Source organism: Myodes glareolus, chromosome X (genome assembly GCF_982192425.1).
Source record: "Myodes glareolus chromosome X, mMyoGla1.1, whole genome shotgun sequence".
Lineage (NCBI taxonomy): Eukaryota > Metazoa > Chordata > Mammalia > Rodentia > Cricetidae > Myodes > Myodes glareolus.
Window position 1 is genome coordinate 22,243,073 of NC_142053.1, and position 12,969 is coordinate 22,256,041.

The 12,969-nt window shown below is 45.6% G+C and overlaps 1 protein-coding gene across 5 annotated transcripts in view; it reads left to right on the forward strand.

The window, feature by feature from the left end:
- Window positions 1-1,591: 1,591 nt before the first annotated feature.
- The window catches only part of Hs6st2 (heparan sulfate 6-O-sulfotransferase 2), a 276,205-nt gene continuing 264,827 nt past the window's right edge, over window positions 1,592-12,969 (forward strand). For 3 of the 5 annotated variants that reach the window (XM_048450335.3, XM_048450336.3, XM_048450338.3), the window contains exons 1-2: window positions 1,592-2,019; window positions 2,822-3,340. In XM_048450335.3, the coding sequence (XP_048306292.1) occupies window positions 1,592-2,019; window positions 2,822-3,340 (947 nt within the window). Of the gene's footprint in view, window positions 2,020-2,633; window positions 2,704-2,821; window positions 3,341-12,969 lie in introns of those variants that run through there. The other 2 variants (XM_048450339.3, XM_048450340.3) reach the window with 2 other exon arrangements.

A 12,969-nucleotide genomic window follows, 5' to 3' on the forward strand; every position in this document is an offset into this window, starting at 1 on the left:
CCCCGTAGCTTCAGGGCTCACATCCTTACCTGCCCCCAGGGGGAAGTAGGTCCTACTCTACAGACTAGCAGACCCAGGGGAGCTTGGCAGGGAGGGAGGAATACTTTGTGTATTGTGTATTTGTGTATTGCAGCATCCAGATCCTTTGCATAACTTTGCTCCTGGAGTTCAGGGCCAGGGATGCAGGAATGCCACGAATGCAGAATTTCCAAGAGGTGTACTATTCTTGACACCTGCAGCAGCTCCACAAAGAATCCCTTAATGTCCCAGTAGATTCCCCGGGACGTGGGTAAAGCCAGGCAGGACAGGATGGTCCTGTCCTGCCTTAATGGTCTAATATCCAGTTTACTTCAACTAGCCTCAGACTCATTTGATACAGCTCGACAAGAGTTGCAGGTAAACAACACCCGGTGTTTGGAGTTGCCCAAAGGTTTCTACATTTTATTCTCACGCTAGCCTACTCGGTTAAAGTGGAGGCATTATGTGACAGAAAAGGAAACTGAGCCTCGGGAAGGGCAAGTTGTTATGCCACGGTGTCTGTAATGAAGAGAAAACCCACCAAGGACTCCTGGATCAGTGCTCCGCATGCTGCTTCACCATATGGCAAGGGAGAGAATGTTCTGGAGAGCAACATCGCTACACTAGCACTGAGCTTAGAGCATCCTCTCCCAGTGCCCCCAACGCCAATGGTACTGCTACTTTGAACCATTGCTGCTAACCCGCACCACTTTTGCATCTATTGGGCTGGGAGTGCATTCAGGAATGGAAACTCCAGTGCCTTTATGCATTGCAATTTCTGCTATTAATTAGATTGGAAACGTCTGGGTCCCGAGTTGTCAGGGGCCTTGTTCTGATGGAAGAGCCATCCTTAAATTCTCGAACCCCTGGTTTCCCAGCTGAAGAGTCTTTTGAACAACTGGGCTTGATAATAAACACATACGTATTTATTGAGAAACATGCTCTAATTATGAAAAAGTGGTTGGACAGTTGGTGGATTTCTGAGGATAAATCCCAGTGCTGTGCTGTGTGACCTTGGGTATATATCTACTTCTCTCTGGGCGTCAGTTTCCTCATATAGCACAGCATTTTGAGTATGATGCTCTCACTCTGATGTGGTTTGTATTTAGAGATCCATTCATTCAATAAACAGTAGTGGGTGAAATCTTTCTGCGGGCGGTTGGCTTGGTGCCGGGGATTCAGCGGCAGTGTGTGTGTGTGGGGGGGGAGGAGAGGAATAAGGGCGAGTGTGCTTTGAAAATGCTCAAAATCCCCCATGTAAGGTTTTTTTAGTCATGCTTTATTTCCATGCTGACTTACCTTTTCAGAAAATACCCCCTCTTCCGTTGCAGAATGGAAATTGGCAAAGAGAGAGGGAAAAGGTCCAATTTACGCCTTTGCTATTTTAAGGGAGATTGAAATTACGAGCCAAAGTGGAGTGATGCGCTCTCTGGAGTGACCTCCGTTCTCCAACACAGGAGAAAACCCAGGTCTTTTGCTTGTGAAGTGGCTGGGGCTCTTGGGCCCGAGGCATTATTATATAAATTCAAGCTCGCTCCTGATCCTTAGTACCCTGAGTTGCCTGAAGGGGGGAATGGCATTGCCTGCTTTTGCAGCCCGGGCGCTCGGGCCGCCGCTACAACCGGAGCAAGGAGCGCCCGCCCGCACCACCTGTCCCCGCCGGCATTCCAGAGTAGAGGCCGAATTGGCAGCAAGCCGGCCCGGGTCGGTCGCCGCCTCAGTCCGCGCCGGCCCTCCTAGGGGTGTGTCTCTGGGATTCAACTCCCCGCCGCTCCAGGACGAGCCCCCAAAGGCATTTTCTTCCTTGGCGGGAGCCTTGCGCGCCCCGCTCTTCGCGCTGCTGCCTCGAGGCCGCCGCAGGCGGATGCACGACCTCAGGCGACGCTGGGACCTGGGCTCCCTCTGCCGGGCCCTGCTCACTCGGGGCCTGGCAGCCGTGGGCCACTCGCTCAAGCACGTGCTCAGTGCGATCTTCTCCAAGATTTTCGGTCCCTTGGCCAGGTACGTTGTGGGCGAAATTGGTTCGCGCTCTGGGTCCAGGGTGAGCCGGGACAGCGAGAAGAGAGAGGGCAGCTGGGGCCGGAGGGCAAGGCTCAAAGTTCCAGCGAGCCTGCGGTGACCGGGCTGGGGGACTCGGGACCGGCTGAGAGCGCAACTGACCGCGGTGCGGCTCCCTCCCCGCCGTTCCGCGGGAAAGGGCAGCGCAGCCTCCGCTTGCAAAGTCCGGCAGCCCTCGGGCTCCTTCCCTTTCCTCCAGGGGAACCCCGAAACCCCAGCCCACTCCCAGCGGCCACCCGGTGGGCAACGGGATACGCGCCAAGGGAGCCCGCGTTTCGGGTCGGCAGCTCGCGCGCGCGGAGGGGACGGGGTCCAGAGCCCCGGAGAGTCCCACGGGCCAAGTAGGATGGGGATGGGAGCTGGAGAGAACAGAGCGGGAAGCACCGGGTGCCAGATAGGGGTGGGCGTGAGTTAAGGAGTGCAGAGACTGGGACAGGAGGGATCCTGCGGGAAGCGAGACACCGCGGAAGGGATCCGGGGTTCTTCCGCGGGGGAGGGGGCCAAGGGCCAGCGGGATGGAGTAGGGGTGAGGGGGGGTGTGTGCGGCAGAAGCCACAGCGCTGAGCCTGCCGGGAAGGAAGGAAGCGGGGAAGGGCGCCGCCGCCGCCTTGGTGGAGTGAGTACTCGGTGCGGACGGGAGGGGAAAGGGGCGCAACGGTGGCGCCACGGGGAGGGGGCGGTGCGGGAGCGAGGCTAGAGCGGGCCGAGCTGCGGGATTGACGTAACGAGCTTGGGTTTCCCCCAGCGTCGGGAATATGGATGAGAAATCCAACAAGCTGCTGCTGGCTTTGGTGATGCTCTTCCTATTTGCCGTGATCGTCCTCCAATACGTGTGCCCCGGCACAGAATGCCAGCTCCTCCGCCTGCAGGCGTTCAGCTCCCCGGTGCCCGATCCGTACCGCTCGGAGGATGAGAACTCCGCAAGGTTTGTACCCCGCTACAATTTCAGCCGCGGTGATCTCCTGCGCAAGGTAGACTTCGACATCAAGGGTGATGACCTGATCGTGTTCCTGCACATCCAGAAGACTGGGGGCACCACTTTTGGCCGTCACCTGGTACGCAACATCCAGCTGGAGCAGCCGTGTGAGTGCCGCGTGGGGCAGAAGAAATGCACTTGCCACCGGCCGGGTAAGAGGGAGACCTGGCTCTTCTCCAGGTTCTCCACCGGCTGGAGCTGCGGGTTGCATGCCGACTGGACCGAGCTCACCAGCTGCGTGCCCTCAGTGGTGGACGGCAAGCGCGATGCCAGGCTGAGACCTTCCAGGTGAGTCTTTGGCTACTTGTTAGTGGGTCAACCAGGGGCGGGAAAGGCTGTGCTTGCAGTTGCTGGGGACTCTGTGCACACCTTAGCGCCTGAGTGTTGAGTCCCTGATAGGTAGAACCCCTAGGTGCCCTAAAGCGTATCTTCTTAGCGCTGTGACACTGTCAGGAAGTCTTTGGGCAGCAGCCCGGGACAGCTGGTCTGCCCATGAGAAGGTTGGCCTGTTTGGTGGTTGAGAGTGAGTGTGGGGAAAGTGGGCCGGCGGCCTGGAATGAGCATCCCCAACAGCAGCCAGGACTGGACACCACACTCAGAGTACTAGAGAGCCCTAAAAAAATTGTGCTCTGCATGCAGAGTCTCTGGCTTTAGCCTCTTTGCCTCTTCTCCCCTCCTCACCTGGTTCCAAGGCCCAGTGCTCTCTCTTTCTCTCTTTGGTGATCCGTCTCAGTTTCCTGCTCCCACATTCTCTTCCCCCTTTGAGTTTCTGGCTTTCTCTAGTGGAAAATTCTCGGCCCATCTTGTTTGCTGTTGGTTCCGTCCTTCCTTTTCCTGATCTTTCTCTTTCTATGATCTGTCTCCCTTTCCACTTTGCTTCTCTGTCTTTCTCACCTTCCTGTTTCTTCTTTCCTGGCTTCTATTGCCTCCCCACCCCAGGCCTCACTTTTCTCTGGAGAGTGGGTGTCATTCTGCCACTGTCTGATGACACTCAGTGAGACCTCCCAGCTCTCATCCTGTGCCCCTCACTGCTGCCTACACTCAAAGTGTCCACAGTCCTTTTCAGATCTGATGGGGCACCCTGGCAGCCTGACGACTAGGACCCTCAGGGGGGCTGGGTGCTTTTCTGAGGCCCAGGAATTCCATAACCTAGGCACCCATGGTCAGCTCAGGTTCTGGGTGACTGGGAATGATGCAGGAAGAGCTGATTTATGAGTAGTCTGTAGCCAGCAGGGCATTTTCTTCTCTCTACCAATTCCTGGAGGTCATGGGATGCTGCGGAGTGGACTAAAGGTGCTGTTTTAGAGTGAAACCATCACAGCCAGGGCTATTGTTTCGCAGAGCTCTTGAAAAAAAAAAATATCTAGACTGGGGCAGAGAGTCTATGAATGAGTCAGTTGCAGGGAGAGGAATTGGGATCTTCCAGTGGATAAGAACATGGTCATATGTGTCTTGCTTTGCCCATTTTGGTGGCATCATGGACCTTCAAGGGTGCTGCTGCTGCCTTTGCCCAACTGGACCCATCTTGCCTTCCATATCCCATGGGGACACTCACTCAGTTTCCTGGCCATAGTGGTGTTTTGCAGGTGACTGTTAAGAATGAGCCATGGGTGTGGTTTCTTCTGTATAGCTTCAGCAAAGGGAACCTCTGGTTTCTGGTCACATCCTCAGTTTACAGTGGCTTTTCTCAAAGTCCAGAGGTCTGGCTGAAACCTTTGAACTTTCAATTCCTGTCTACACTAACTGATTTGTTTTCCTGTCTCAAGAAAATCTTGGCCACAGGAAGGTTGCGCCCCAGTTCATGGCAAGATTTGTGTAAGTTATTGTCACAACAGCACCGTGGTCACATTTGGCAGTACTATACATGGTTTCTTATGCTAGCTAAACTTGTAGGTGTACTGAGGGATGGTGATCAAAGCAATCTCTGGGGCAAAAGTAGACTCCCACACCAACAGCAATGGTGGGGAAGGAAGGAAAAGTCTTGAAAAAGCTTTGTCTCTCACATGTATGTGGCATGTTTGCATTTCCCAGTTCTTTGAACACGAAGGTCGGGATGTGATGTCTGTACATACACTATTAATGTGGTCTGAATTATCTATTAAGTAGTCCTTGTCCTTTGGCAGGTTCCTTCAAATGTAATCCATAGGATAACGAGGACTCATTGAAGCCTCTTGGATTGTCCCCAGTTGAAGCTAAATTGTTTGTAATGCAATGTGATTTTCTTGGGGATTAAAAGGGTGATACCACAGTGCCATCTAGTCTAATCGAAGAAGAACCACGTTTAGAAAAGTCAGTTGATTATATAGTATTTATGAAAACGAAGTAAAAATTCCAAGAAAAGTACAATACCACCTCAAGGGCACCTTTATTATTTCACTCCTTTCTGCTCATCTTCAGAATTATTCAGTGATAGCAAGAGGGATCCAGAATTTTCCAGAATATTGACAGATTCCTGCTTGCAGGATGAGCTCTGACAATGTGTATGCATGCATGCATATATGATTGCACATGGGAGATAAAAATTTAGTAGTCAAGGCAACTATATGATTAGTGATTGCTGGGGTGATATGCTAGTCTCGGGACTATAGAATACACCTTTGAAGTTTCCTGGTAGAGCAGCCTGTGTAGACAGAACATTCTATTTTGTAATGAGCTTTTATATTGTCTTGCTATTTCTCTGGGAAGAATGCGTGCTGTCTTTTGGAGGAAGGCAGGCAGGACAAGAATATTCCCTTTTATCAGAAGATATTGAGACCCAAAGAGGCTGAAGGACTTCTCCAAGGTCATTGTGGTCTTTGGTGACACAGCAGAAATCTGACACCAGCTTTGTCTGACTCCATACACTTTGACGTCTTGGCTGTACCTTGATGAACAGTTTTACCAAAACTCAATGAGGTATTTCCTAATAGTGATTAGAAATGTTAGCTGGGATTGCTTTCTCTTCCATTATTACTGTTATCAGCCATTTTACACTTGTAGCTTTGGTAGAATGGTTGGGCCATAGTTGCCACCCTGACTTAAGAAGAATGGATTTCTGTACCAAGAAGGCTTTATTTTCAGCGGGAGTAGGTCTTGACTAGATTGCTTTGAGGCTTCTTTTCATGTTGGAAACCTCTGTAAAGCAAAATAGAATGGAGCTAGATTGGAAGTATGGTTGGTGAGTGCCACAAGGAACCACCTTCTGAGGATGAGCCTTTCACTTGCATTAGGATTACCATGAGGGCCTATGGGACCGTAAAGCAAGCCCCTGAATCCTTCCATCCCTGCGACATCTGAAAGGGTTTCATGCTTCTGCGGCTGGTAAAGTGCTTGAGTTATATGTAATACTATATTGTTGAATAGAAATGACTGATCATATTGTCTGGGGGGCGAGAGTGAATGAGGGAAGACAGGGAGCTAGAGACAGAGCCTGAGAAAAGCTCAAGTTGTTTATTAAACTAATATTTCCTAAAAAAATAAATTAGAAGTTTTGTTTCATCCATCTGTTTGCCAGTATGTTGCCTGAGGTCAGAAAAGAGTTCTGCTCATTTTAGAATTTCGAAGACCATTTAAAAAATGTATCAAAACATTGTTGTACACCAGCTGTTCAAATTCCCCAATTCTACAGGCTTTTTCCAGGCCCAAACTTCCTACGTTTCTAGCCAATTCTAGTGTGTCACTTGGTCTGTGGGAGGAATTCAAAACTGTCAAGAAAGTGCACAAACCCTGTTCTTCACTTGGTAGGATGCTGGCTGGTGCCCATGGGATGGGTGTGGACTCAAGGCCCTTGGCTGTACCCAGTCTCAGAATTTGCATATCTGCTGCAGTCTAGATTTTAATATCCCTGCAGTTTGAGCAGCCACATGGAAGGATAACATTAAAATACGGTAGCATATTGTTGATAGGAATGAACTAAAAGGTTTTTGTTTAGATGTAGAAAAGCTTTCTGTTTGGGGGAATCAGCCATTCATTTACAAATATGATAAAAAGCTTTCTAGTTCTTTTAAAATGGTTTCTGAAAAAGCTAGAATAGAGTTCATGTGCCTGATCATCCCATGCATGTCCTTACTTGTATTTTCTCTCTTTATTGGTTTTGCAGCAAGGCAAGAGACAGGCAGGTGTATGGCAAGATGAGGTGAGGAGTGAATGAATTGTTAAAGCAAGCAGTGCCACCCATGTGGTCCACCAGTCTGTGATCCATTGGTCTTTCACCTTCATTTAGTTGAAGATCTCTCTCTTCCTTTTCCTCCCTCCCTCCCAACCTCCCGTCCTCTCTCCTTCCTTCTTTTTTGCTTTTTAAGATTTATATTTTATGTATGTGGTACTCTGCCTTCATGAATGTGTGTGCACCATGTGCATGTCTGATGCTCTCAGGATCCAAAAGAGTGTATTGGATTCCTGGGACTGGAGTTGCAGATGGTTGTGAACCTTGTGGGTGCTGGGAATTGAACCTGGTCCTCCGGAAGAGCAGACAGTACTCTTAACCACTGAGCCACTTCTCCAATCTCGATGCCTTTGCTTAGCTTATCTCTTGGTGAGTGCTTTTGTGTTGTTTATTGTCACTGATACCAAATACCCAATAGAGGCAATTTAAAGGGAAGAAAGATTTCTTTGTGCCCCATTTCAGAGGTTCCATGTCCTCGGATAGGATATCAAGGCAACAGGAACAGGTGGCAGAGGGTTTTTCTCACCTCATAGCAGACAGGAAGCAGAGAAGCAGGAAGGAGTAAGGTATCCCTAAGGATCTGTCCTTGCTGACCTCTTCCATCTAGCTAGGCCCCATCTCCTAACATTTCTCCCAGTTCCCAAAATAGTGCCACCAGCTGGGAACTGGGCATTCAAAATTTGATCCTGTGCAGGAAAATTAATATTCAAATGATAATAAAAAGCAGGATGATGGGCAGGGACAAAAGAACATGAATGAGAGAGGAACAACCGCATGTGTAGAAGTCTAGCTGTATTTGTTAGCGCCTTTGTATGGATTGCCAACAGATTGTTTCATCTTCAGCAAGACACCCCAGTTCATAGGTAGTCTAAACTGTTAGTCAGAGTTAGCTTCTGTTGATAATCTAAGGTTACTGCCAAGATGGGGCAATTAAAATACTAAAGCTTGCTTTTTATGGACATCAGTTGTCGACTGAGATAGCATGAAATGACATTAAAAGAATGCTCATCCTTGGGCTGGAGAGATGGCTCGGTGGTTGGGAGCATTGCCTGCTCTTCCAAAGGTCCTGAGTTCAATTCCCGGCAACCACATGGTGGCTCACAACCATCTGTAATGAGGTCTGGTGCCCTCTTCTGGCCTGCAGACATACACACAGACAGAATATTGTATACATAATAAATAAATAAATATTAAAAAAAAAAAAAAAAAAAAAAAAAAAAAAAAGAATGCTCATCCTTTCCCACTGTCACTCATGAAATAAAATTCTAGGAAACTGTCCATTCTATTCCAGGGAAGACAATGCTCTAGAGCTGACGGCAGACGTGAACAATGTGGTACTGTAAATGTTTTCAAAAGTAGATGCGTTTTGTTTGAAAACTATCTGAAAATCAGTAATGTCTTAAAATGTCAGACATTTATCAGGGTATATTAAAAAGCAGAGACCCTTTCATCTGTTGTGTGCTGGTTCAGATCTAATCTCTAAACCAGACGTAATAATCAGGGCCCCTTTCTAGTGCCAGCGGTTGAAGAGCTTAGAGGTAAACCACTGCCAAGAAGGCCCAGGTCATCCTCTTCTGCCTAAAGGCCCTAAAGGTTGCCATGTGATGTGCAGAAATGTGTAGTATAGATAAGATGGTTGGGGGAGGACTGCATGACCTCAGAAGGTCCTTTCCTCTTCCTGACCTGCAGTGTATTCTCTGCAAAACGGGAGATTTAAACAAGATGTTTCCCAAAGCCTGTTCCTCTATAAAGTAAAGTATGAAGGGCAAGTTAGAAAAGAAAGAGATCTGCTTGAGAAAGCCCATGGACTTTGAGGCCCTGTGACTAGTTATGGCATTGTCTTGGCAAAATGGAGTCAGTGGGTATTGTGAGCATGACCTTGCTAGGAGCCTAACCTAGAGAAGGTTCATACTTGGGGAAGTAATGGCTGTGGAGGTAGATGGGGGTGAAACCCCACCATACGGAATCTGGAAATGTGATGAAGAATACGAACCCATATGAGTATGAGAGTCTTAAAAAGAACAACAGTAAGTTAAGGCATTTAAAGGTACCTCTCTGATTTCCAGTCTCCAACTGAGATAGTACCTGAGATTAAACCAGAGAGGTTGAGTAGGGATGTAGTTTGGGCTGGGAGAACGCTAAGGCACAGTGACTGGTGCTTGCTGCCTAGACTCCTAGTGGGCAGGGTTTGTAAGGAGATGGGAACAGGGGCTCTGGCCTTGGTTAAAGCTTAGTGGTGTATGTGGGAATCTGTGAACCCAGTTCATCTGAATTCACAATCGGCATTATTATTTAAATGATAGCTACAATTCACACATGGCCCTCTTAGCCAAAGAAAGGAGGTTTGAATAAAGTAAAAGATAGACAGTTATGATTACATAAAAATGAGAATGTTCATCTGTCAAAAGAAAGAACAAGCAAAAATGAAAAGGCATATGTCAAACTCATGAAAATATGTGCAACAATTACAACAGACAAAAGGCTGAAACCTTTTCTGTACAGAGAAACCCTATGAATTGATTAGAGAAACAAAGGGCATGTCCAGACAGTTTAGGACATGAGGCCCAGGACTAGTTTGCAGACATGGAAAAAAAAGACTCAGTCTCCCTGTTACTAAAGAAATGCAAATAGAAGCATTTAAACTTAGGATAACTTTTTTTTTACTCTCTAATTAACCCTAATTCAAAAATATAAAGACTAATCTACATTACAACCAAACCAAAAATAAAATATTAGTAGCTAGTGCTGAGAAGGATGTATAGCAAAATTCTTATAAGTTATTGTTGGATGTATAAATTTGAATGATCCTTATGGAAATAAATTAGATATTGTAAACATAGAGCATCAAACTTATTTATTTCCTCATTAGACAGATATAGTGCTCAGTAGTAGAGTACTTGACTAGGATGTGCTAGGTTCAGGGCTCAATCCACAGTACCACAATATTTTTTCTTTAACCCATAAGTTACTTCCGGGGGTTTCATTGAAACAAACCCCCACCCGCATTGAGTCCCTGCTATCACCACTAAAACTTTATGCTGTGGGCACGTTGATGAACCAGGTAGACTGTCCTTGCCTCTGTAGAGTGGGAAAGAGTTACAAGCGAATGAATTAAAATCATTAGAGAAGAAATGTGGGAAATTCTAGGTGTTGTGTGAACAGTCTCAGTTGAAACAGTGGGAACAGGAAGTCCACATAGAAAAGAATGCTTCAAGAGTACCAGTGAATTCACTTGGAGGATCACTATTGCAAAATCATGTAAATGTCCTGTTATAAAATATGGGACATGCTAGTGACTCATTACTAAGCAAAAACCTCAGAGAATTATGGAACCAGCAAGACTAAAACTGTTTTCTTCCTTCCTTCCTTCCTTCCTTCCTTCCTTCCTTCCTTCCTTCCTTCCTTCCTTTCTTTCTTTCTTTCTTTCTTTCTTTCTTTTTTAAAGCAGAGGAGGAATAAGAAAGAAATAGAAAAATCTATCTTTGCTAAATCTAAGCAATAAAGAATATAGACACGAAGAAGACACACCTGGGTCTTAAGAGATAGGGAAGTGATTTGTTTTTCTTATTCTGATATTCTGAGGATTTTGAATTTTATTTGCAAGTATATTAATTTGATAATAAAAGTAGACATAGTTGGACTGGTAGCACACACCTTTAAACCAAGTGCTCCAGAGGTAAAGGCAGGCAAATCTCTGTGAGCTCAAGGCCAGACTAGCCTAAGTAGTGATTTCTGGGTTAGCCTAGACCCTGCCTCAAAATAAATTAATACATAAATCGATGAATAAATAAATAAGTAAATAAGTAAACACTACCAAGTTTTTAAGACAAGTTTTTTTTTTTTTGTAGCTGTGAAAAATATACTTGTGTCTAAATTTTGCTCCCTAAAGACTATCTGTGGTTGTTTCATTAGCCTTTCCGTGTCCTGATAGCCCTTAATGAGGAGAATAGCTTCAGTCCAGTCAACCCTCCCACTGAAAGCCAGAGGTGCTAAGTCACATTAGACCAGCACTGGAAGCTGATTTTTCGCCTAATTGGCTAATCTATTTCTGACATTCCATGGAATTCTACACCAGCTTAGCATAGAAATAAATGTCTAGGCGATTGGCTATTGTTTCTTCTTCACTGTAGGACTCAGGGCAACAGGAAGCTAATACTTTTCCTCGGTTGGAAGTAGAAGGCTTGGTTTTGCTTGACTATGGTTCTTCAAGATTAGTGAGAATGTTGGCTTTCATGGTACGCTAAGTGAACTGATGGCCTAGGTAGAAGAGCAAAGCCTTGAGATTGGTTAAGAGTTAAATTCTCAACATCTGTGAGGACTGCCATCCATTAGTGCATGTGTTGCTTTCATTCAGGAAAGAAGGGTCTACAGCTGGACAGTCTTCTTAGAGCAGTTTCACTGCCTAAGAGCTGTAATTAGACATTCGTGAAGGCCACTAGAACACTTTATTTCCCAGCTTTTCTGGATGTCTGTGGGTCAGCCCCGTATACATCTATCAAGGTGCATACTCTTATTGTTGAACCTCCATTGAAACTATACTCAATGTGGAAGTTATTTTGACAGCATAAACAATGTCATTCATGGTCAAAAAGCTAATATTGACATTCCATAACAAAAAAACGATGTATTTTGTGATTGAGTTTAGAAAGAAAGGCATGAATGGGAATTTCCCTCTTTCCATTAAAGGATAATGAATAATCCACTTAATGGTACATGTCATGTAAAACAATGCCATTGTAAGCTTAGGGAAATATTTGTCTGAATTTCAGTAAAATATTTATTGGCAAGAGAGCTTTTCTCGCTCTGCTAGGTCTTGGGCTGTGCGGATTATTCAGTTGGTCTTATTGCGTCCATTTGTTATTTCTGCCATTTTGCCTCCTAGAACTGTGTTGAAGACTCTGACACATTTCAGAGCATTACACTAAATAAATCTGTCTTGCACATTCTACTGTGCTTTTTCTGGAATATTATAAATATTCAAATATAGGAATACATGCAGATTCAAAATAAAATTCAATACATGCAAATTCTGCATAAATTTCTTACTTATAACTTAGCAATAATTTTGAACTTGTTATCCTATGATATAAATATATCAAATGTGAGCTCATGGGAATTACCAATAAATATATTTTTCTGATTAAACTGTGGGCTTTTTTTTTCACTGACAATTTAAGCTTCAATTTTGAGTTATAAGAGAATAATTTGCACTTCATTTACTCTAAATTGTCAAGAATTGCGCTCTTCCACAATGTAAATGTCGGCAACGAAGATTTCTTATTCAGTTTGATTGGTTTTTAAATTTTACTAGCAGAGATGCCCTAGTGAGCCGGAGAGAACTGGGCTGCTGCTTGTGATGAATTTAGTCCTGGTGAATCACTTCCATGTACTTGTCTGTGGAACCACAGAGCAATTGAACTGTGCAGTGTATTGATTTATATCAGATGGATTAGCCTTGTGTGCACAATCCCTCGCATTAATTGACTTTTCCCTATTGTTATTGGAATTTTTAGGGTCAAAGCCTGGGTTCTGTTAACTCCAGCAAACCAGGCTCATCCTCAGTATGCCAATTAAAAAGACAATAGCGAAAAACAGAAGGAGGTTTATTCAGTATGGTCAAATTGTGAAGAGGGACAAATAAAAGGGGTAGGGCGATTTCCACAGCCCATATTCAGTGTACTGACACTTTCAGATTTAAATAGAGGGCAAGAGGTATGCATAATGAAGCAGTCCTAGTCAAGATGTGGGGCCCTGTGTTCCTGACACGCCATTG